General features: G+C 47.8%; 1 protein-coding gene across 9 annotated transcripts in view; it reads right to left on the bottom strand.

Moving 5' to 3' along the window:
* SEPTIN6 (septin 6) overlaps positions 1-25,687 on the bottom strand; it is a 76,587-nt gene that overhangs the window by 41,564 nt on the left and 9,336 nt on the right. For all 9 annotated transcript variants that reach the window (XM_002720124.5, XM_008272933.4, XM_008272931.4 and 6 more), the window contains exons 2-3: positions 18,701-18,815; positions 8,890-9,085 (exon numbers count right to left, since the gene is read on the bottom strand). In XM_002720124.5, coding sequence (XP_002720170.2) covers positions 8,890-9,085; positions 18,701-18,815 — 311 coding nt within the window. The remainder of the gene's footprint in view (positions 1-8,889; positions 9,086-18,700; positions 18,816-25,687) is intronic.

Genomic DNA, 25,687 nt, shown 5'->3' with positions numbered 1-25,687 from the left:
AGAGGTAACCACTATTTTCAGTTTGTTGGCTACCATGCCAGATCTTTTTTCTATGCATTTATACACATAAATAGAAATGTCTCATTTTATTGGGAGTAGAGGGACAGATCTATACAAATGGCATCATGATCTGTGTATCACTCTGCAACTTTTCTTTTTTCACTTAACGTGTGCTGGAAATCTATTCAACTGTGTACATACAAGGAGACTTCAAAAGTGTGTGAAAAAAATTAAAAGATAAATCAATTTTGGTACAAAAAATTGGAAATCCATACAGCTGAGGGATTTTATTTTTTATTTATTTAATTTTTAAAAGATTTACTTATTTATTTGAAGGTCAGAGTTACAGAGAGAGAGGAGGAGAGGCAGAGAGAGAGAGAGAGAGATCTTCCACCCACTGGTTCATTCCCCAAAATGGCCACAACAACCAGGGCTGGGTGAGGCTGAAGCCAGGAGCCAGGAGATTCTTCCAGGTCTCCCTTCTGCGTGTAGGGGCCTAAGGACTTGAGATGTCCTCTGCTGCTTTCTCAGGTGCATTAGCAGGGAACTGGATCAGAAGTGAAGCAGCTGGGACTCAAACTGGTACCCATATGGGATGCCAGCATTGCAGGTTGTGGCTTACACCAGCCCCAGGATTTTCAAAAAGTTCATGGAAGATGGGTATTATGAAAAAAACTATGCGAGAATTTCAAAAGTTATTCTCATCAAAATAAACTTATCTTTTAATTGCATTTTCCACAAATTTTTTGAAGTATCCTCATACAGATCTACCTCATTCTTTTGAACTGCCAAACACAATTCCATGGTGTAGCTAAACCACAGGTCATTTAATTGCTCTATTGATGGATATTTAAATTGTTTAAATTTTTTATTTTCAAAAATTAAAAGATTTATTTTTATTTGAAAAGTAGAGGGGACTGGTGTTGTGGTGTAGCAGTGACTGCCTACATCACTGGCATCCCATATGAGCACCAGTTCAAGTCCCAGCTGCTCCACTTCAATCCAGGTCCCCGCTAATGTGCCTGGAAAAGCAGGAGAAGATGGCCCAAGTACTTGGGCCCCTGTACCCACATGGGAGACACGGATGAAGTTCCTGGCTCCTGGCTTCAGCCTGGCCCACCCCTGGCTGGTGTGGCCATTAGGGGAGTGAACCAGCAGATGGAAAGGGTATCTCTGTTTCTCTCTCTCTCTCCCTCTCTGCCTTACAAATAAATAAATAAATCTGTTCTTAGAAAAATAATTAAAGGCAGAGAGACAAACAGAGATCTCCTATCCTCTAGTTCACTCCCCAGGTGCTCAAATCAATTGGTGATGGGCCAGACCAAAGGCACCCAAAAGTCAATCCAGGTCTCCACTGTGGGTGACAGGGACTCAACTACTTGAGCCATCACCTGCTGCCTCCCAGGATCTGCCTTAGTAGGAAGCCGGTTTTGGGATCGAGGCAGGGACTTGAACTCAGGCACTCCCATATGGGGTGCAGGAATCCCCAGTGGTGCCTTAACCACTGTATCAAATATTTGCCCCTGTAGAGATTTCTTAAATTTGATACCAATGCTGAAGTAAACATCCTTTTTGTATGCTTCTCATGAACACATACAGTTGTTCCTCTGGGCTGTTTGTTTCAAAGTAGAACTACTGGATGCTAAGTCGCTCACACTTTCCATTTTAATAGACTGCCAAATTCGTCCTCCAAAGCCTGTAACAATGTACTCTCCAAGCAACATGAAATGACCTCATGTCAGTGGGCATATGTCATATTTTTGTTTCAAATATGATGAATAAAACACATTTCATTGTTTCCTGTCATATTTCCTTAATTACTGGAGAAGCTGAATAAGCATCATTTCATGTGCTGATTGGCCATTTGTATTTCCCTGTTCTGTCAATTATCTGTTTATTTCTCAGTGACTTGTAGAAACCCATTTTATCTTTTAGAAAAATCTTTTGTTATATAGGTTGCAAATATTTCCTCCCCATATGCATATAGCTTGTTTTTACATTCCTTTCTGGTATCTTTCAACGTACAAAGTTTTTTTTAAAATTGTTTTAATGAATTTAAGTCTGGCAGCCTTCACTTCTATGACTTTGGATTTGTGTGAAAATTGGAAAAGCTATCACTAGCCCCAAACTACAAAACTATTATCCAACAGTTCCTCCCTATATTTTTAGAACTTACTGTTTTAGTCTGATGAAAATCTGTTTTTGTGAATGGTGTTTGTGTGGGAGGGTCTCATTTTTTTTTTCCCTAAACCGATGGCCTATTTTCCAAGTTTCAATTTGAATAGTCCATTGTTTCCCTGCAGACTTACATATGCTAAATTTCCACATAAACAGGAGTCTGATCTTGGACTTACTCTTCTGTTCTGTTGTTCTTTTTGTTATTTTGATACCTTTATGTCCTTACTTCCATGCTCTGGACAGTCACGTCAATCTATCCACATTACCCTGGGAATTATTATTCCTAAACATAGCAATGACCTTCATGTTGCCAAGTCTAATGAATATTTTTTGGTACTTATTTTCCAAGACACCATTTCTCATGCCTTCTCATATGCTACGTGATACAACACTCCCTTGATTCTTCCATCAATAAAAATCATGATCAGAGTAATACAGTCTGTTTATTAGGTAGCTATTCTGTGCCAGGTATTACTAAAGTATTTCATGAGCCATACACTAGTGTGTTTCACCATGATCCGGAGCAACTGGGACTAGAACTGGCGCCCATATGGGATGCTGGCGCCACAGGCAGAGGATTAACCAAGTGAGCCACAGCGCCAGCCCCTAAAGTATTATTATCAACATCAATATCCTCACCAAATAGGTGAGAAACATCATCATCTTCACTAAGTAAGTGATAAAACTGAGCTATAAAAAATTTAAGTCTCTTTTCCAAGATCCTTAGGCTAACAAATGGCGAGATGTGATTTGAACCCAGATTTGAACCCAAGCCTGTCCTCAGTTTTCCCCTTTGGTTCCTTTCTTTCCAGCATTCTTTGGTAGCTTTTTCACAATCCAGCCATCCAGCCTTATTAACTGCTCTTTCTAGTTTATTTTTTAAATGAGTTTTATTTGGGGGCCAGCATTGTGGCGCAGTGGGTTAAAGCCCTGGCCTGAAGCACCGGCATCCCATATGGGCGCCGGTTCTAGTCCCGGCTGCTCCACTTCCAATCCAGCTCTCTGTTATGGCCTGGGAAGGCAGTGGAAGATGGCCCAAGTGCTTGGGCCCCTGCATCTATGTTGGAGACCTGGAAGAAGCTCCTGGCTCCTGGCTTCGGATCAGCACAGCTCCAGCCAGTGCAGCCATCTGGGAGTGAACCAGCAGATAGCAGATGGAAGGCCTCTCCTCTCTCTCTCTCTGCCTCTCCTCTCTCTGTGTAACTCTGACTTTAGAATAAATAAATAAATCTTTATTAAAAAATAAATTGGTTTTATTTGAAAGAGGAGAGAGACTGAGGTATCTCTAGCTGCCGGGTCACTCCCCAAATGGCCTCAACAGCCGGGGCTGGGACAAGGTGAAGGTGGGAGACCAGATCTGAATCCAGGTCTCCCACATGAGGCGTTCCCTGAATGAAGCAGAGCATTCTGATGCTGGGTTCCAACGCGGCTGCAGCGACCTATCTGTGTTAGAATGGCCCTGACAGTATGCAGAAAACACTGCTTTTAGGCCGGCACCATGGCTCACTAGGCTAATCCTCCGCCTGCAGCGCCGGTACTCCAGGTTCTAGTCCCGGTTGGGGCGCCGGTTCTGTCCCAGTTGATCTTCTTCCAGTCCAGCTCTCTGCTGTGGCCCGGGAAGGCAGTGGAGGATGGCTCAAGTGCTTGGGCCCTGCACCCCATGGGAGACCAGGAGGAAGCACCTGGCTCCTGGCTTCGGATTGGCGCAGTGCACCGGCCGTAGCAGCCATTTGGGGGGTGAACCAATGGAAGGAAGACCTTTCTCTCTCTCACCGTCTAACTCAGCCTGTAAAAAAAAAAAAAAAAAAAAAAAAAAAAGAGAGAGAGAGAGAGAAAGAAAGAAACAAAGAAAGAAAGAAAGAAAGAAAGAAAGAAAAGAAAACAAGAAAACACTGCTTTTACTAGATACCTAGAGCTTGCTTCACTCCTGGACCCCCAGCTTGATTTCAGGGAGGCTTTTCATTTCTGTGTATTTCTATGTATCTGAGTTTATATTTTTAGGAGCAGGATTATATTTTTGTAACCAGGAAAACAACAGGGTCTTTAAAACTGTAACAGCAATAGATTAGCCTCTAAGGGGCAGCAACAGTTCAGTCCTCCTAAACCATCATTACCAAGGCACTGTCCAATGCCAGATATGTTGAATGTATGTAACTGAGAGAATGGTGAAAAAGGCAATGGAGGAGTTCCTGAGCAACCTGCGGCTGAGATGAAGCAAGATATTCTGGCCCAAGCCGGCGCCGTGGCTCACTAGGCTAATCCTCCGCCTAGCGGCGCCGGGACACCGGGTTCTAGTCCCGGTTGGGGCGCCGGATTCTGTCCCGGTTGCCCCTCTTCCAGGCCAGCCCTCTGCTGTGGCCAGGGAGTGCAGTGGAGGATGGCCCAGGTGCTTGGGCCCTGCACCCCATGGGAGACCAGGTGAAGCACCTGGCTCCTGGCTCCTGCCATCGGATCAGCGCAGTGCACCGGCTGCAGCGCGCCGGCCGCGCCGGCCATTGGAGGGTGAACCAACGGCAAAGGAAGACCTTTCTCTCTGTCTCTCTCTCACTGGCCACTCTGCCTGTCAAAAAATTTTAAAAAATAAAAAAATAAAATAAAATAAATAAAAAAATAAGATATTCTGGCCCAAATGTCCCCTGGGCTCTAATTTAATTTTTAAATTTTGTTTCTTGGAGCCAGCGTTGTGGCGTAGTGGGTGGGGCTACCGCCTGCAGTGCCAGCACCCCGTATAGTCGCCAGTTCAAGTCTCAGCTGCTTCACTTCCAATCTAGCTCTCTGCTGTGGCCTGGGAGGGCAGGGGAGGATAGCCCAGGTCCTTGGGCCCCTGCACCTGTGTGGGAGACCCAGAGGAAGCTCCTGGCTCCTGGCTTCAGATCGGCGCAGCTCTGGCCATTGCAGCCACCTGGGGAGTGAACCAGCGGATGGAAGATCTCTCTCTCTGCCTCTCCTTCTCTCTCTATGTAACTCTGACTTTCAAATAAATAAATAAATATTTTTGTTGCTGATTTAATTAATTAATTAATTAATTAATTAATTTGAAAGGCAGAAAGCCAGAGAGGGATAGAGACAGAGAGAGATCTCCCATCTGCTGGTTCACTCCCCAAATGTCTGCAACACCCAGGACTGGACTAGGCAAAAGCTGAGAGCCAAGAACTAAATCTGAGTCTCCCATGTGGGTAACAGGGACCCAACTACTTCAGTCATCATCTGCTACCTCCCAGGATCTGCTTTAGCAGGAATCTGGAATCAAAAGTGAAGCCTGTTGGCCAGTGTTGTGGCACAAAGGGTTAAGCCACCATCTGTGACATCAGCAACCCATGAGTCCTGGCTACTCCACTTCTGACCCAGCTCCCTGCTAATGTGCCTTGGAAAGCAGGGGAAGAGGGTCCAAGTCTTTGAGCTTCTGCCACCCATGTGGGCGACCTGGAAGAAGCTTCTGGCTCCTGGTTTTGGACTAGCCCAGCCTCGGCCATTGCAGCCATTTGAGGAGTGAATCAATGGATGGCAGATCTCTCTCTCTCTCTGTAATTCTGCATTTCAAAAATAAATCTTATTTAAAAAGTGGAGCCCAGGGTCTGGTGCTATGGCATAGCATGTAAAGCTGCCACCTGTGAGGCCAGCATCCCACATGGGCACTGGTTCATGTCCCAGCTGCTCTACTTCCCATCTAGCTTCCTGCCAATTGCCTGGGGAAAGCAGTGGAAGGTAGCCTGAGTGTTTAGGCTCCTGCCATCTGCATGGGAGACCCGGATGAAGTTCCTGGCTCCTGGCTTTGGCCTGGCCCAGTGCTACCTATTGCATCCATCTGGGGAGTGACCCAGCAGATAGAAGATTCTCTCCCTCTCCCCCTCTCTCTAACTCTTTCAAAATGAATAAATAAATCTAAAAAAAAAAAAGTGGAGCCTGGATTTGATCCCAGGGAAGAGTGCATTCCAACTGGTGTCTTAACTGCTAAGCTCAAAGCACCCTACCTTCCCTAAGCCCCCTCCACCGCCAGGGTCCAATTTATTCTCAGTGAAACACAATTAGCACAACAAGCAAGGCTATAAAAGGCAGAGAAGTCACTCTGGAATTTCATACAGAAAACAGAATTCAGTTCAATTAAGAAGCTGCACAGATGTATTCATTACAAGGAAATGAGTATGGCTGTTGCAGCTTTAAGGAAGAAACAGGAAAATTTGGGATATGGTTCCTCTCAGAAGCAAGAGAATCTTCCAAGGCTGAGTGGACACTGTTCCACATGATGTGTAGCCTTTTCTGAATCACCGCCCACCTGACAGCCACGTGACTTCTGGTTACAGGCAGATGGTGTGTGACCCCCACCCCCTCGCTGACCCCAGGACTTAGCACATCCTCCTCTCTCAGCCTCGCCACACCCCTCACTTGCCCACACTGTCAGGGCCGCAGAGTCTTTCCTGGACCTCCTACCTCCCTTTTCAGCATGGTTTTTCCTCCAACTGCTGACTTAACATTCCCAGGTTTTTGTCTTCCTCCCAATGTTCTCACTCTACTCTGCTCCCTGGGCTACCTTACATGCGTCCACGGTAGGAACATATCCTTCATGCCTTAGTAACCCAAATCTGTATTTCCAACTTAGACCTCATGTGAACTCCAACTCTGTGTATTCAACTGCCTACCACCGAAGGTCATCGTGTTATCTTGATATTCCACAGAGAGCACAAACTCAAAACCTATCCAAAACAAAGCCGATTATTTAAAAACCTGGTCTCTTATATTACCTTATATGACCTCTCTTCCCGAACACCTGGCACCATTCGTCCACTTTCCGAAGTCAAAAATTTGAGCCTCATTCTAGAGCTTTCTTTTGCCTTCACATTCCTACACCAAGTCTCTTCCAACTCCCGTAGGTTTTATCTACCCAATATTTAGCAACTCTGTCTCCTCTTCCCTACCTCAGCATCAATTTACCCCTTACTTTGATCTAACTGGTTGACAAGTGTTTTTTTTTAATTTATTTATTTGACAGGTAGAGTTATAGACAGTGAGAGAGACAGAGAGAAAGGTCTTCCTTCCATTGGTTCACCCCCCAAGTGGCTGCTACGGCCGGCGCTGCGCCGATCCGAAGCCAGGAGCCAGGTGCTTCCTCCTGGTCTCCCATGCGGGTGCAGGGCCCAAGGACCTGGGCCATCCTCCACTGCCCTCCCGGGTCACAGCAGAGAGCTGGACTGGAAGAGGGGCAACCAGGACCAGAACCCGGCGCCCATATGGGATGCCGGTGCCGCAGGCGGAGGATTAACCAAGTGAGCCACGGCGCCGGCGCCCTAACTAGTGTTTTAATTGATATTCTTGCTCTTCTAGCTTATCTCCATACTCTCCCAAAGCACCTTTTTCTATTTAACTCTTCAAACAGCTCCATATTTACACATTGTCTAAATCCCTCCGCGATCTGGCTCCTGCTTTCCTCTTTGGGCTCATCATCCGTACTTTCCTCGAGTTCACTCCAAGTGCTAGCCCACAGGCTGCCCCAGGTTTTGTAGGGCCTCATATTTATACAACATAAGGACTTTCCCCCAAATAATACAATATTATCACAGGTCTTAGAAGGGACTTTATGTACTTAAGGGCCCTGGGGGCTGGCGCTGTGGCGTAGCAGGTGGGGCCGCCGGTTCGAGTCCCAGCTGCTCCACTTCTGATTCAGCTCTCTACTGTGGCCTGGGAAAGCAGTAGAAGATGGCCCAAGTCCTTGGGCTCCTACACCCTGGTGGGAGAACCCGAGGAGGTTCCAGGCTCCTGGCTTCGGATTGGCTCAGCTTCGGCCATTGAGGCCAATGCGGCCAATTGGAAAGTGAACCAGTGGATGGAAGACCTCTCTCTCTCTCTCTCTCACTCTCTCTCTAACTCTTTCAAATGAATAAATAAATCTTAAAAAAGGGGGGGGGGCTGAAGTTTATGCTCCATTAGCTGCACAGTAACTGGCTCTGTTTAGCCAAACAGAAGAAACTGCAGTTCCCTAGAACATACCAGAACCTTCCGCATCACTTTGCCTTTGTCCAAGCGGTTACCTCTGCCTGGAGTGCCCTTGTCTCCTTCCCTCGTCTGGCTGAGTCAGCTCAGGGAGTTCGCCCTCCATGAAGGTTTCCCTGACCTCCCCACGCGGAATCGACTCTTCTCGCCTCCGTGCTCTCATTGTCACTTGTCCTTTACCTTGTTTGTACCACATCCTTTACAGAAGAAATCACGCTCTATGGAAATTATTTGCTTAAAACTGGTCTTGCCTGTGAGTGCAAGTCCCAAGGGCAGGGACTGAGTTGCTCCTTTTTAGATTGTCAGAGCATGGCAGCACCTGGCTCAAGATAAGAGCTCAATAAATGTTTGCAGAACACAATTGAGACCCCATTCGTGTAGGGGGCGGGGTCTTCACACTATTCACAGAAGATGACGCATATGAAAAACAATGCATGGATTTCAAAAATGTTCTGTAACAAAATTAAACTTATGTTTAATTCCACTTTGCCATGAACTTGTTGAAATCGCCTCCTGTATTGCAAAGAAACTCTTCCTTCGGCAACACATATGGAACGGAACTGAGGACAGAGGCCCTGGGTGGGGGTGGTGTATGCGGGGCATTTGTTGCCAGCTCACACCCTCTGGGGACAAGCTGGGGTCCAGCATCTGTGCTGTCTCCCTGACCCCTGTGGTAAACTCCACTCAGGGGCACCAACAACGTCCTCACCCCACTGCCTTCCTTACCTGTCCTCCTTGTTGATCTGGTCCCCAAAGCCCACTGTGCTAACAATGGTGAGCTTTAGCCCCACGTTGCTCTCTTGAAGGTCATAGGTATTGGACCGAAGCTGGACACCGGGCTGTGTGTGGGTGGCTGGCTCCCCCTCGAACTTTGTGTTGAACAAGGTGTCCATGAGAGTAGACTTGCCCAAACCTGTCTCTCCTGAAAAGAGAAAGGATAAATTATGGTCCGTTCACATGGTGACTAAGAAGTCATTACTCACCACGTTTCAGATGTACATTTATTGATGTGGGAAAATTTACATAATCATAGACTAAACCTAATAAAAGTATTACAGGGCATGTGTTTGATCTTCATTCCATATTGGAGTGCCTCAGTTCCAGTCTCTACTCTGAGCTCTGCTCTGGATTCCAGCTTCCAGCTAATGCACACCCAGGGAGGCAGTAGATGAAGGTTCAAGTACTTGGCTCCCTGCCATCCACACAGGAGACCCAGAGTGAGTTCCTTGCTCCCAACTGGTTTTTCCCAGCCCTGGCCACTGCAGGCATTTGGGGAGTGAACCAGCAGATGGAAGATCTCTCTCTCTCTCTCTCCCCCTCTCTCTCTCTCTCCCTCTCTTTCTATAACTCTGCCTTTCAAATAAATAAATAAATATATGTTTTTTAAAAGATAGTGAATTACAGTAAATTTCATTTTATTCTTTTCTTTTTTTTAAAGATTTATTTTATTTATTTGAAAGAGTTACAGAGAGAGGTAGAGACTGAGAGAGAGGTCCTCCATCTGCTGGTTCACTCCCCAAATGGCCACAATGGCCAGAGCTGCACCAATCCGAAGCCAGGAGCCTCCTCCAGGTCTCCCACGCGGGTGCAGGGGCCCAAGGACTTGGGCATCTTCTACTGCTTTCCCAGGCCATAGCAAAGAGCTGGATTGGAAGTGGAGCAGCTGGGACTAGAACCAGTGCCCATATGGGATGCTGGTGCCTCAGGCCAGGGCTTTAACCCACTGCACCACAGCGCCGGCCCCATTTTATTCTTTTCTATTTTCTACCATTTTATTTTCCATTATTTCTATTATTTTCATTATTTGAAAAGCATTGTTGCTATAATAAACAGAAGTTGTATATATATTAAAAATTTATTTCTGGGTTATGGGATTATAAGTGGTTTTCATTTCTTTCTTTATGCTTCTCTGTATTTTCCTAGTTTGTTAAGTGGAATGTGTATAGTTTTTGTAATAAAAATCAAAGAGCTATTTAAATTTTTCAGAAGAGACACTGGCCCCTGGTCTAACACATGGCCTCTCCTCTAGCCCCTGTCTCACCACTTCCCTGAGGGCCCAGGAAGGGCTCTGTCCATGCACTCTGTGTCTCCCAGTGGGGAGACTGCATGGGCCCCTGCCTTGTCCTCCCTGCCTGGTTGACTTTTCAGTGAGACTGTATTTTAGCTAATGGGAACTTAGGAGGCCACAGATTATTCTTCTCCTTTAATTTCAAACAAACCAGCCATCGGTGTGTTTAACTAACAGGCTGCAGAACACTAAGAAATTAAACGACTGGAATTTCAAAAAGACTTCAATTTCACACTAGGGACAGGAGTCAGGGGCGGGGGGAGGGCTGGGACAGACTGGTGAAGGTTAGGGAGGTTATTTCTGGAGACCAAGGGCTATCAAGGCACTGCCAGGAGCCAAGGAATCTTAGGGAATGGGACATCACAAGAAGTCCTGAGTAGGAGGGAAGTTGGTGACATGGGAGTTGGGCAGGAATCTAATATGAAGCTGCAAACTGGGCCAGGCACTGAAACCACTCATCATCTCCATAAGCTCAGACTACATCGGCCCCTCACCCAGCCCAAGTGATTCAGGAATCGCAGAAATAGCAGTCTGTAGTTATTCACCCCAGACTTCCCTTTGAATATATCGACTGCCCTACTATTCTGCCAGCATCAGCCCTCTTCTTCCCTCCACGTCCCCAGCCCAGGGAACTTGAGCTTGAACTTCTTACTCTAGTCAGTAGTAGGTTTGCACTGGACAATTCCTGGCCTGGCAAATGCCCCCTTGGCACCCATTGCACACACTTACAAGGTGCTCCAGGGCTAGGGTTAAAGCTGCATGATGAGAAACGAGAAATGCTCCCTCTGCCCTCCGCTCTCTGGGTGTGTAAAGCTTTGCATCTTCCAAGCCTTTTTTTTATCCTGAATAATGAGCTATGAATGCAGGAGGTGCTTTCAAATGTGTCTAGGATGTCAGCTGTGTGTGCAGAAAGAGAGAACAGCCGGCGCCGCTGCTCACTAGGCTAATCCTCCGCCTAGCGGTGCCGGCACACCGGGTTCTAGTCCCGGTTGGGGCGCCGGATTCTGTCCCGGTTGCCCCTCTTCCAGGCCAGCCCTCTGCTGTGGCCCGGGAGTGCAGTGGAGGATGGCCCAGGTGCTTGGGCCCTGCACCCCATGGGAGACCAGGAAAAGCACCTGGCTCCTGGCTCCTGCCATCGGATCAGCGCGGTGCGCCGGCCGCAGCGCGCTGGCCGTGGCGGCCCTTGGAGGGTGAACCAACGGCAAAGGAAGACCTTTCTCTCTGTCTCTCTCTCTCACTGTCCACTCTGCCTGTCAAAAAAAAAAAAGAGAGAGAGAGAGAGAACAAGAACACTCAGTAATTCAGCCCTGCTCTCCGGCCCCAGCCCAATTCACAGCCAGGTCTGAGCAGTGTGTTGCACTGCCAGAGTGTGGGGAGATGGTTCCTCACACAGATCCTGTTTCCAGCAGGGTCTGCTATGCCCATAAGCTGCAAAGACTCTCCAAGAAGAGGCTCCCTTTCCCCCCTCCCTTAAAGGAACAGGAAGCATTTGATTCCCAAGAAAACATCGATGAAGTGGGAGCCTTTGCCATGGGAGGTGGCAGCCTTGGCCACACAACAGAATATATCGTGCTCTACCCAGCCCAGGGTGGGGATGCAGCTCAACTGCACATGAGGCCAGGAGCTCCGAGTCAGGAGCCCAAAGGTGGCTCCCTCCATCTAACTCACCTCCAGGTACATCCCTATCTGCTCTTCTGTCCCGGAGCTCCTGGCTAAATGCCCTGCACCTCCCACAGAGGACTGGGCGGTTTCCAGCACCCCGAGCAGACTTGCTGGCTCCCTGATGCTAGGAACTCTGAGGCAGAATCTTCGTGCAGTCCTGAGGGTCACACAGCAGGCCTCAGGAGCAGCTCTGTGGAGCCAAGGATCCACCCTGTTTGCACAGCTGGAGAACTGGAGCCAGGACAGGCAGGGCAGGCAGCAGGGAGGCACAGGCGGGACAATGACCACCCAGATGCCTGCCGGCACAAAAGGGCTGTGGAAGTCAGCTGCCCAACAGTGAATGTCTGCAGAGAGAAGTGGCAGGCACTAGGGAAATGGTGCTAAAGGCAATGCTAAAAGAGGGCAGCAAATGGAGCGAGCTTGGCCTCTGGCTGCCAAGGGCTCCCGCTGCACTTTACTGGGAGCGGGGAGGGCGACTCTGCCAATGCCTGAGCCTAGGGTGCTGCCCCTCCTGCAGCTGCCCTGGGCCCAGTGTTGGGGGAAAGGCATACACACAAGTGGCCTAACTGGGATCAGGTCGGCAGATTCCAAGTCCCTGCAAGCAAGAGGGAAACTGGCCACTAGACTGCAGCAGGAAACCCGAGGAGTCCCAAGGGCTCCATTTCTGGCTCCTCCTCGCCAGCCCCCCCCCCAGGGCTCCTCCCAGTGGACAGAGGACTTCTTAACCTTTCCAAGCTCACACCAGCCAAGAGAACCTCATGCTGCTTGGCTTAATGGAGATGGTATCCTGGATATAACAGTTGTCTTTTAAAAAAAATTTAAAACATATAATATGAAACATGCTTTTTCAAACCATGTGCCCTGGGACAATCCAACGTGGACCTCCAGGCTCCATACCCTGGGTTAAAAAAGCACTGTAAGGGGCCGGCGCTGTGGCGCAGCAGGTTAATGCCCTGGCCTGAAGCGCTGGCATCCCATATGGGCGCCAGTTCGAGACCCGGCTGCTCCACTTCCAATCCAGCTCTCTGCTGTGGCCTGGGAAAGCAGTGGAAGATGGCCCAAGTCCTTGGACCCCTGCGCCCACGTGGGAGACCCAGAAGAAGCTCCTGGCTCCTGGCTTCGGATCGGCACAGCTCTGGCCATTGCAGCCAACTGGGGAGTGAACCAGTGGATAGAAGACCTCTCTCTCTCTCTCTCTCTCTGCCTCTCTTCTCTCTGTGTAAATCTGACTTTCAAATAAATAAATAAATCTTTAAGAAAAATAAAAGCACTGTAAGAAAGGAAAGCTCAGCCCTTTTCCTCTGGGCTGCTAACAGGGGCCTTCTCCAGCACCGTATGCAAGCGACTGCATAAAAGTCACTTACAAGTGATTAAATGAAGAGCCCCGGCTGGGTTTTCAGGAAACTGCTGTGTGATCTGCATTGAGCCCTCTCCTTTCTCTGGGTTCCAGTCTCTTCTCCGTAAAAGGAGAGTGCTGTTTAATGGAGCACTTTCTTCATACCAGCTCTGCTGTCAGTAAGTGACACGTATTTTCTTACTCAGCCTCACAACAAGCCTGAGCAGAAGATACTATGGTTTGTCCTCAGTTTACAGGTGGGTTAACCAAGCCCCTCACTCGCTGTGCGAATCTCACCAACTCCTCAACCTCTCTGCACCTGGATTTCCTCATCCATAAAACGTGGAGGAAGTAATTGGTGCAAGGACATGAGCTAATAAGTAGCTCAGCCAGTATTTAAATCCAGGCAATGCTGGAGCCCATGCTTTCAACCAATATGTTCTAGCAAGTTCCACAGGCATATGTTTGTTCATCTGGTCATTCAACAAGTAATTAGAAAGCCACTAAGACGAGCTAGGCGCAGTTTCAGGGGCTGAGGTTACAGTAACGAACAAGACAGCCGCAATTCCTGTTTTCATGGACTTAAAGTCTCTTCCAGCTCCGTGAGTATTAGAATAGACCAAGAAAAATGTCTCTGAGTTCAATGGGGAGGTGTCCAAAAGGAAACACTTCAGGAACTCCAGCTGGCCAGGGGAGCCTAAGGACAGGGCGGAGGTCATGGCTGGCTTGGTGGCCCCGCCCTTTCTCTTTCCTGATCTTGCAGAGGGTTGGCAGACGCTGGTGTACTAGAGCCAGCTCCTCCCACGTCCTGCATCTTTTCCCATGCCCATGTGTAGTGATATCATATTGGTAGCTTAAAATCAGCTACAGGGGCCGGCGCTGTGGCGTAGCGGGTAAAGCCGTCGCCTGCACTGCCAGCATCCCATATGGGCACCGGTTCGAGTCCCGGCTGCCACACTTCTGATCAGGCTCTCTGCTATGACCTGGGAAAGCAGTAGAAGATTGCCCAAGTGCTTGGGCCTTTGCACCCACGTGGGAGACCTGGAAGAAGCTCCTGGCTCCTGGCTTCTGGTCGGCGAAGCTCCAGGCGTTGTGGCCATCTGGGGAGTGAACCAGCAGATGGAAGACCTTTCTCTCTCTCTCTCTCTCTCTCTTCCTCTCTGTAACTCTGCCTTTCAAATAAGTAAATAAATCTTTTAAAAAAAGAGTAAAAGTCATGGCAACAGTTTGTTAAAAAATCAGCTACGGTGGGAGTAATGATACCATAGCAATCAGCAGACACTGCAAACCACAGCAGTTTTTCTCCCAAGATGGCTGTGAGCCATTGGCCAGCACGCCACAGCCATCAGCCTATCTTCAGTGGGTGAGCAGATACCTTTCCCAGAGCCAGAGGGATGAAACAGCTGACCCTTGACCTTGACAGAATGCTGGCTGCCCTCTCCCCTCCTCCTGCAATCCTGATTCTCTTGTGTGTGTGTTTTTCCCCAAGTTCAACAGAGCCCAGTTGAGCCTGGAATCCTGAGCAGCTTCAAAGTAAATATTATCATTATGACCCTTTGTGCCTCTCACAGCCATTACTGTTGCTGGCACATTTGGACAGATGTGTCTCTTTCCCAGCAGTGCAAAGCAACAGGCCCCGGCACATTTGTACTGCCGCTGGCTCTGGCGGGTCCTCTGATGCCTCCAGTGCTATGGCTAGAATCAGGGGATAGTCGAAATTTCCAGAGCTAAGGGATGAGCATATGGTTGTTTCTTATGGACAGGATGGGAACTTTATCCCACTTAGTGATTATTTTCAGCCCTAGAGAATCTATTGAAGCAGAATTGTACTATGCTCATGCCCATGTACTTAGCCCTCTTAAAAGAATAATTGTAGGTTCTGTTATTTGTACTCTTACATATAAATTAGGCTCTGGATTCATAAAAAAATCTCTCTCCCTTTCTCTTGTTCCCAACATACACCTGTTCGTGTGCACCCACACACGCACATATGCATGTGGGATACTTACTCTGCTAGGCGTGGAACTACAATCTGTAGCCCAGCACCAAAAGAAATACCAACGTGAAAAAATATCCTAGGCCTCTGTTGACAATCAAGTTACTGCCGTACCTTGACACTGAGAAGGTCCTATCAGAAAAGAAAATATTTTGGAAAAACATACAAGAGTTAATTCGAAAAATTTTGTGGACAAATGGAATTAGAAGATAATGCATGTTTCCACAAACTCTTTTGAAGACTCCTAGTATTTTATGCTCAAATAGAATCTTTTTATAACAGGAGTTAAGGAAGTAAACCTGACTGTTAAGCACAGGCAGTAGGCAGGAAAGTATGGTCGCAGGAAGTCCTCCGAGAGAGAAGATCACCTTCAGCAGCCAGGCTATGAGCGCTTTGCCAAATTAGCAACGGGACCCAGCCCCATGGCTGGGCTAAGACCGCAGTCTCAGATGTACTCCATTCATGACCTTGGCCCCCCAAACTGCGAGTTCTCAGAGCAATGACAAGGTTATAAGCACAGCAAGAGGGCAGGATGCGTGAGCTATAGGCTTTTTTTGGATCAGGGATGAGGAATGAAATTATGGCAGTCTCTCCAATGGTTATACCTGCAGGTGTAAGAGGGGAGCTCCTGAGACAGCCATTTAGTGGAATTTGACGAGTGGCGAGAAAAAGAGAGGATGTGATTCCTTGGGAGTGAGAGGATCCCTTTCCTATGCCTCCCCTCCCAGAGGGTCTGTCCTCATGCCCGAGCAATCCCATCCCAGCAGGTACATACTGAGGCCGTTGCAGCTGTGCAATGTCTGGGTGGGAGCTAGAGGACAATGGTTCGCTATTTTCCCCCTCGCTTTGCCTTGAACTTGGCTGCCTCTTCCACTGGGCCCCAGGAAGAACCTGTGATCCACATGTCAAATTACCCTGCACTTTGCCACCACAGAGCCATTCTGATCCACAGCCTTCCATTAAAGTCTTATCAGCCCACCCAACTGCACTTGCTTGAAAAGTTAATGCTTAGAGAGGGTCTGTCACTTCACTTCTCATCTCCTCAGCTTCCTCAGATTGCAGGACATACAGAACTCTCGGAGGAATGCCAAGTGACTCCTGCATGTTTGTGCAGAAATACTGCAGCCATCAAATACTAGGTGAAATAAATTGGCCAGCAGCAATACACTAGAGGCCTTGTTGGTTAAACAGAGACTCAGTGGCGCTGATATTGGATGTGGTATCATTTGTTCTTAATGTTGATCACTATGACTTCTATTTATTTTATATCTCTTCTCTTTTTTAAGATTTATTTATTTATTTGAAAGTCAAAGTTACACAGAGAGAGAGGAGAGGCAGAGAGAGGGAGAGAGAGAGAGAGACAGACAGACAGAGAGGTCTTTCACTCAATGGTTCACTCCCCAATTAACCGCAATGCCAGAGCTGAGCTGATCCGAAGCCAGGAGCCAGGAGCTTCTTCCTGATCTCCCGTGTGGGTGCAGGGGCCCAAGGACTTGGGCCATCCTCCACTGCTTTCCCAGGCCACAGCAGAGAGCTGGATTGGAAGAGGAGCAGTCAGGACTAGAACTGGTGCCCATATGGGATGCTGGTGCTTCAGGTCAGGGTGTTAACCCACTGCACCACAGCGCCGGCCCCTATTTTATATCTCTTCTAATAGCACCTCAACATAACCATGAGTGAGACCTGCAGCATTTGAGGGGTTAACAGCCCAGATTTGGACGTGCAAGCCCCTGATGTGTAACCTTGTGAAGCACGTATTTCCACCTCACAGGTTCCAAAGCTGAGGCGTGGGCCTGGGGATTTAGCTCGTGAGTGAGCCTGGCTGGCTGGCTGTCATCCATATTTACATGTGGCTTTGTTGTTCCCTACTTGTCCTGGAACGTGCAGCGATTCTCCTACAGAAAATGACCTGGAAAAAGACTGCTGGGGACATTTATTCAAAATAAAGAGTCAGAGTACATGAATGACTTTAGTGGGAAAACAGAATTTCTGGGTACATGAAAGAGTAAAGCAACCAATTCAGTGGTGGCTCAGATCTACAACATGAATGAGTGCCCCATACACTCTATACAAAAATGAGAAAAGGCAATTAACAAAAGCGTTTGAGTGTGGCAGCCAGTGTGAACACTGGCTTTATTATAGTATTTATGATCATTAAGTTTTGGAAGGAGGCCACTGAAAATATGCAGGTATGCTTGCCTGCACAGTAGGGTAAGAATTATATGCTATGCTTATGTTTGCAAATTTGAAATTTTTAAGGTGGAAGGACAGAGTCTTATAGAGTGTCAAGGAACCGTTGTCCCTCATGCTTGTTTGATCGGTGCTCAACGGTTTCCCAAGTGCTTTCGTGTTCTCAAGAGATGTTGCTGGCAGCAGTTAAGAGAAGCAGTGGGAGGGACAAGGTGTCTCCCAGATCTGGGTCCTTGTTAAAGCTCTGACATTTTTTCTGTGTTGACTCAGATAAAAACCTTTGCCCTCCTTGAGTCTCTGGGTCTCCATCTATTCCATGAAGACGTGAATGCTACTCTCTCTGCCACATCACAGTCTAGTAAGGACTGAAAGAGCTAATATTAGGGCCGGCACTGTGGCCCAGCAGGTTAAAAGCCCTGGCCTGCAGCGCCGGCATCCCATATGAGCACCGGTTCAAGTCCCATCTACTCCTCTTCCGATGTAGCTCTCTGCTATGGCCTGGGAAAACAGTGGAAGATGGCTCAGATGCTTGGGCCCCTGCACCCGTATGGGAGACCTGGAAGAAGCTCCTGGCTCCTGGCTTCAGATCGGCCCAGCTCTGGCTGTTGTGGCCATTTGGGAAGTGAACCAGCAGATCGAAGACCTTTCGCTCTGTCTCTCTTTGTAACTGACTAAATAAATAAATAAATAAAATTAAAAAAAATGTTTTAAAAAGAGCTAATGTTGAGAAAGCATGTGAGAAGTATAATAAGTGGTTCCTATGGGGTTAACCCATTCATCCCATTTCACAAACATCACTGAACTCTGTATGCTTCCATCAGCACACAGAGGAGACTAAGATGAGGTTCCCACAAGTTCAGAGTCAAGATCTAGGCAAGAGGAATAAAAGAACTCTGTACTTGAGCTCAAACTGTACCAAGCGTAAGATGCAGAGGCCTCAGCCATCACCTCCCTCTCAACTCTGCCCTGCATCTTGTCTTCTGTAGTCAAAATGAACTTACTAACGGTAACCAAGCGAGCCAGCTCCCTTATATAATGTCCACTGAGTTTCATATAGTTCAGTTTCCCCCAAAGTGTGGCCCCATATTCTGATCTGGCCAAGGAGCAACTGGTAACAACCACTGCTACTAAAAAGACGCAGAGGGCTAAAAGAAGAAGAGGGGAGGACACATTCTTCCAACCAGATCAGAATGACACATTATTTAACCTAATTACCTGCAAAGCCACATCCAGCCATTAAGGATCCATATTCTGTAATAGAATTTCCTGCTATGGAAATACTCACCCACGCACAGGATGTTGAAGCAGAAGCCCTGGCTGACTGACTTATTCACCAGCTGGTCAGGCAAGCTGTCAAACCCCACATGTCCAGCCAGGGGGACAGTTCGGCAACCTTCACCCTAATATGGAAGGAGAGGGAGAGGTGAAAATGAAAATGTGTGTAAAAGCCATCTGAGATTCGCTTCTCCATCCAAATGTTCCTCGTGCTAGGAAGTAACACTCTCCAGAGCCCAGTGTGTCATTTCTTCCCTCGGCTACTCCCAGTCTCAAAGCAAAATGGCCCATCAGCTTGGAAATCAGGGCTCCTGGGCACAGGCATTTTCTAAGCTCAGTACTGGATGTCTGTCTCCACAGCTCCAGACAGAGCAAACTGCAAAGAGGCTTTATCAAGGGCAGCAAGGCAGGGGCAGAGGAGGAGAATGCTGGCCCTGAATGCTCACAGACTTGAGCTAAATCTACACTCACCAGCTAGGTAACCTCTCAGAGATTCGATTTCCTTCCATGTCTGTCATATAAGATGACCTATCTTAGAGGTGACTGGGAGATTCAAACGTGCTCATTCATATAACCAGCCCAGTGCATGCATAAGGGATCTGTAAGTATTACAAAGAGACTTTATAAAGCAATTAATCCGCACTCTAGGACATTGTAGGGACCTACAAAAGTGCAAAGGTTCAACGCACAGGCCTTTAAGTCAGGCATGTCTGAGGTCGGGCCCCACCTCCATCACCTTCTGCTTGTGTGATCTCAGGCAAGTGACTTAACTTCTTCAAGTCGCCCCACGTGTGAAATCAGAAACCTGCAGTTGCTGTGAAGACTACAGAGGAAAACGCTCCGCAAGTACTTAGAATAGTGTCTTCTAGCATGTGGGAAGCATTCAGTCAACAGTACCTGCTCTTCTCATTGCCCTGAGGTTATCCTCAGCGCTCCAACCTGACTTGGAGTGCCAGGGAACACGTGGCTCCCTCTAGCCAGAGGGAGCGGCTTCCATGACCTCCTCCCTGCTCCCTTTACTCCATCGGGGTCAGCCAGGCCACTCCCAGCCCTGGAAAGCAGAGGGTGTTTGCTTTGCCTGCGAGGCCCAGAGCTTCTTATAGTTAATGGTTTTATAAAACAGGGAGAGTCTCAAACTGCGGCAGGCTTCCAAAGAGCCAGGCAGAAGGACAAAAGGGGCCTGCATGTACTCAAGAAACGTGCCAACTGCCAAGGGCCGCAGGGGTGGGGAGGGGAGAAGAGACAGCCAAGCTAGAGGAGTAGACTATGTAAGGAGTCAGAGTCTCTGTCGGGTGGGGCTGCACCAAGCTCTCCATAACGAGAGCAATGCCAAGAGCAATCCAAGAAAGGCACGCTTAGTGCCAGGAGGTCTGCACCAGCATCCCAGGCTGCGCCAGTAGGCAGCTTTTATGGCGGACTGGACCTGCTTTTAGACTAGTAGGCTCTTCAGTAATCAGGGTGCACTTTCACACTGGAAGGGGCGGGCTGCGACGGTGGAGGAGCCTCGCGGTGGCAGCCAACATTGCTGGAGCCGCTTCCTAAGCAGCCCATTTGCCCAGCTTGGGATACCACTCCCGTTGGTATCACGGGCTCCCCCAAGAACAAGCCACAGGGCTGGCGCCGGTAACTGTCATCTGGAAAGTTCCTGACCCTCTCCCATTTCACTGCACGCACTCCCCAGCGGGGCATTCTCAACAGACAACGGCATGGCATCATCTAGGCCGAGTGCGTTATTCTGGGCCCCTACCTGAGGACAGCGGAGTTCCAGGAGGAGCCCACGTCACTACAGGCTTCCTTCTACATTCACCCCTTTCCACTTCCCCGTGCCCGTTTCCCCTTCTTCTCTTCATTAAGGCAAAGTTTGAGGGAGGGTCCTACTACTGGTTCTCGGGCCCCAACCACGCAGGGGAGAGAGGGATTTAACAGGCTTCCTCGACGGAGCCTCCTACGTAGCAGGCATCGGAAGCTGAGACGGCCTCAGAGTTGAGGTTTCCTGAGCCATGTTTTATCGCCCCCGGCTGCCTCTTCCTGTCTCCAAATTCAGCAGCATTGAAACTTCAAGTGCTTCAAAGCTTCTGGTCCAAGTGCCAAAAGGAGAGAAACGGCATTTTCAAACTGAAGCCAGTGGAGAGCAGTGGGCAGAGCTTCCACACCTTCTTCTGAAAGCTCTATTTCACGGTCAAAAACTCACCACCCAACACCTCCCATGTGCCCAGAATTATCCCCCACTAGGCACAACGCTGTAAAGAGCCCTAAGTAGCAAAACAAAAGAGTATGGGCTTTGGGTTGGGGGGATTTGGAGTTTTGAGCACAGAGGTCCAGAATACAAGGTAGTATTTTTGAAAGATCCATTTCAAAAGGTCCTTGGCTGAAAGAGAGATGAGGGGCAGCGAGACACTCCAATAACACTGAACAGTTAGAGTGACATCCCGACACTGGGGCAATAAACGCCAGCTGAAGGGAACTGACATGGCTTGGAACTCAAAAGGAAGAACTAAATTCCAGACAGGTCCTAAAGAAGGGATGAGACTCAATGAGTGACTGGGCAGAGAGAGTGAGGGAAAAATCAAAGCTGACTAAACATCTAAGGAGCTTGGAGTGATAGCACCATGGATACAAAGAGGGAAGGCATGGGGCCGGTGCTGTGGAGTAGCGGATTAAGCCGTCACCTGCGATGCTGGCCCGCCTTCTGCACTGCTTCTAGTCCCGGCTGCTCCACTTCCGATCTAGCTCTCTGCTATGGCCTGGGAAAGCAGCAGAAGATGGCCCAAGTCCTTGGGCCCCTGCACCCACGTGGGAGACCTGAAGAAAATTCTAGCTTCTGGCTTTGGATTGGCCCAGCTCTGGCCATTGCAGCCATTTGGGGAGTGAACCAGCGGATGGAAAACCTTTCTCTCTGTCTCTCTCTAACTCTGCCTGTCAAATAAATTAATTAATCTTTAAGAAAGAAAGAGGAAAGCCAGGGAAGTGAACTTGTTTAGTGGGGACATTGAGAAGTCTGGTGTTTTTTTTTTTTTAAGATTTATTTATATATGAGGGGCCGGCACTGTGATGTAGTGAGTAAAGCAACCGCTTGCAGTGCGGGCATCCCCATATCGGCGTTGGTCCAAGTCCTGGCTGTTCCACTTCCAATCCAGCTCTCTGCTGTGGCCCAGGAAACCAGTAGAAGACAACCCAAGTCCTTGGGCCCCTGCACCCACATGGGAGACCTGGAAGAAGCTCCTGGCTCCTGGCTTTGAATCAGCACAGCTCCGGCCATTGTGGCCATTTGGGGAGTGAATCACTGGATGGAAGACCTGTCTCTCTCTCTGCCTCTGCCTCTCCCTCTCTGTAACTCTGCCTTTCAAATAAATAAATAAATAAAATATTTTTTTAAAAAAAAGGTTTATTTATTTGAAAGAAAGAGTTACAGAGAGGAAGAGGAGGAAGAGAGAGAGAGTGAGAGAGAGAGATTGATTTATCTTCCATCCACTGGTTCATTCCCCAAATGGCCACAATAGCTGGAGCTGGGCCGATCTGAGGACAGGAGCCAGGAGCTTCCTCTGGGTCTCCCCCTAGGGCCATCTTCTGCTGCTTTCCCAGGTGTATTAGCAGGGAGTTGGGTCAGAAATGGAGCAGCCAGGACTCAAACCGGCACCCATATAGGATGCCGGTGTCCCAGGCGGCGGCTTTACCTGCTACACCACAACGCTGGCCCAAGACATTTGGTTTCAAATCAGTGTTTTATTTTTAAAGATTTATCTATTTATTTGAAAGGCAGAGTTAGAGAGAGAGAGAGAGAGAGAGAGAAGGAAGAGAGACAGAGAGAGGTCTTCCATCTACTGGTTCACTGCCCAAATGCCCAAATGGCCACAACAGCTGGAGCTGGGCCGATCTGAAGCTGGGGTCCAGGAGCCTCTTCCAAATCTCTCACATGAGCAAAGGCCCAAGCACCCGGGCCATCCTCCACTGCCTTCCCAGGCACATCAGTAGGAAGCTGGATGGGAAGCGGAGCAGCCAGGACTTGAATCGGCATCTCTATGAGATGTCAGGTACTGGGTTTATCTGCTACTCCACAGCACCGGCCCCTAAATCAGTGTTATTTTAAAAATTATATTGAGGGGCTTGCGCTGTGGCTCACTTGTTTAATCCTCAGCCTGCGGCACTGGTATCCCATGTGAGCGCCAGGTTCTAGTCCCGGTTGCTCCTCTTCCAGTCCAGCTCTCTGCTGTGGCCCAGGAGGGCAGTGGAGGATGGCCCAGGTGCTTGGGCCCCTGCACCCGCATGGGAGACCAGGAGGAGGCACCTGGCTCCTGGCTTCGGATAGGTGCAGCGCCAGCCATGGAGGCCACTTGGGGGGGTGAACCAACGGAAGGAAGACCTTTCTCGCTGTCTCTCTCTCTGTCTATAACTCTACCTGTCAAATAAAAAAATTTTTTTTAAAAATTACATTGATCAGGTTTTAGATTTTATAAAGGAAATCAAGGTTCATTGTCTTAATTTGCAAACATATAGGTCTTTTGATGGGTTTTGTCCTTGCTTTGTAACTAAATGTCAACCTGATTCTCAAGGTTTTTTTCTTCCCCAAAATTGTACTTAAAAACCCCAGTAATACCAGCCCCTTCAGGTTTTGCCACTTTGCTAGAAGACTTCTGATTTAAATAAGTCTTGCTTTTAAATAAAAAAAAAAAAAAGGATTTGTGTACTTGAAAGGCAGAGTGAGAAAGGGAGAGACAGAAAGAGGTCTTCCATCGCCTGGTTCACTCCCCAAATGGTCACAATAGCTGGGGCTGGGCCAGGCTGCCTCGTCTCTCCAGCAGGGGCCCAAGCACCTGGACCATCTTCTGTTGCTTTTACAGGCACATTAGCAGGGAGGTGGATCAGAAGTGGAGCAGCTGGGACTCAAACCAGCACTCTGATAAGGGATACCTTCATGGCAGGTGGTGGCGTAACCCTCTGCGCCACAATGCTGGCCCCTCTGATGCTTTTTAACCATTTTTGTTGAAAAGCAACATCGTGTTGTTTAATTTGCATTTTATTACTGAGGGTGAGCATTTTTTTATTGTTCAACTGTGTATGTGTTGTGTGTGTATCTGTAGTTGCCTTTATCTACTTGTATTTCTCTTTTGGATTTGTCAAAGCATTTCATATATTAAAGAATATAAGGTAGTTTTAATTTTATGGTGAGATATCCAGGAGAAGAAATCTAATAAGTAGTTAGCAATGTGGGATTTTAGGCTCTGGGGCAATTCAGGACTGTGAAATAAATTCAGGACTGAATCTGAGAGAGATGAAACTGGATATATTCTTCAGAGAGAGAAGAGCTGAAGACTGGATATAAGAAATGGCCTGAGTAAGGACAGAAAGATGGACAGGATTCTTCCAAGAAGAGGAAATGATCAGAAAAGTAAAGAGAGGATCCAACAGTTCTCCCTCATCAGAAGTCAAAGGGAAAGAACAATTGCAGAGACAAGGTCCCTGCCACCCACGTGGGAGACCTGAATGGAGTTCATAGCTTGTCCCAGACCTGGCTGGCATGGCCATTTGGGGAGTGAACCCGAGGATGGAAGAGACCTGTGTGTGTGTGTGTGTGTCTGCCTCTCTCTACTGCTCTAGCTTTCAAATAAATAAATCAACCTTTTTTAAAACAAAGAAGGATTGCAGAGAAATGGCCATTGATTTGGATTTGGTGAAGGTCACTGATGACCCTGAGAATCCTTACTTCTTCTGTATCTTTTACTTAGTACCCACTATACCAAAATTAACTGAAGATGTTGTGGACAAAGAAAGGGGCATGGGACTAGTTAATATGTTTTTCTTGCTTCTCAAGATTTGAGCAGCAAAAATTTTTGTCTCAATCTCTTGTGGTTAAGAAAACTTTGGGGACTGGTGTTGGCTTAGTGGGTTAAGCTGCCAGCTTTTTGAGTTTGAGTTCTGGCTGCTCCACTTCCAATCCAGCTCTCTGCTATATGGCCTGGGAAAGCAGTAGAAGATGCCCCAAGTCCTTGGGCCCCTGCACCCATGTGGGAGACCCAGAGGAAGCTCCTGGCTCCTGGCTTCAGATCAGCATAGTTCCAGCCATTGCGGCCAAATGGGGAGTGAACCATCGGATGGAAGAACTCTCTCTCTGCTTTTCTTCTCTCTGTGTAACCCTGACTTTCAAATAAATAAATAAATCCTTAAAAAAAAAAAAAGAGAACTTCAATATTGTATCTGTGTAGTTCCTGCTTTAGAAAATCCTGTCTAGCAAGCATGAACTCTTGCTTTGAAGAATCTTGTAAGATACCAAGGTCTTCATTATGAGTATCAGTCCTCATTGTTCAAAGCTGAATGTGTAGCGGTAGAAAGGACAAAACACTGGGCTGAATGTAAACTGACCCCAGGAAGACCTCTGGAAGTTTCTTTCCTCCTCTCTAAGCCCCTGATATCTTATCTCTTTCCTCTTTCTCCTTAAGGTGGTCTGATTGATTGAGAACCTGATTACTTTGATTGCAGTTAATTGAATGGTTCCTTGACTACAGTGTACCCAAGAGGAGATGGAACCGGCAGCTTGGCCCAGCATGTCTGACACTAAAACCTCAAGCTGTCATCTTGAGTAGCAGTTGATGCCAGGTTCAAGACTTGAACTAAGATGCCAGAAAGATCAGTCGCCAAAATTGTAAATTGCACACCACCCATAACCCTGCAACCTCCTCTCAGAATTTACCTGCAGGAATGCACAAATCTGGCCAAAGATCTATGCACAAGGAAATTCATTACAGTGTTGTTTATAATACAGGAAAACTAGAAAAAACAAAACCCTAAATGTCCAAAACCAGGAAGATATTTAACTACATCATGGCACATGCCTATTCTAGAATGTTCTGCAGCCACTAGAAGGAAAAATGGTGGTTCTGTATGCGTTGATGTGAATCTTTCCAAGACACATGATAAGGTAGAAAACAAGTTGCAGAACAAGCACCATATATGAGCCCTTACACACACAAAACCCCGTATATGTGTATTTACAAGGAATGTG

The sequence above is a fragment of the Oryctolagus cuniculus genome, chromosome X, assembly GCF_964237555.1.
Source record: "Oryctolagus cuniculus chromosome X, mOryCun1.1, whole genome shotgun sequence".
Classification (NCBI taxonomy): Eukaryota; Metazoa; Chordata; class Mammalia; order Lagomorpha; family Leporidae; genus Oryctolagus; species Oryctolagus cuniculus.
Note: the sequence above shows the minus strand (reverse complement) of the source record. Positions and strands in the feature narration are given on the sequence as shown.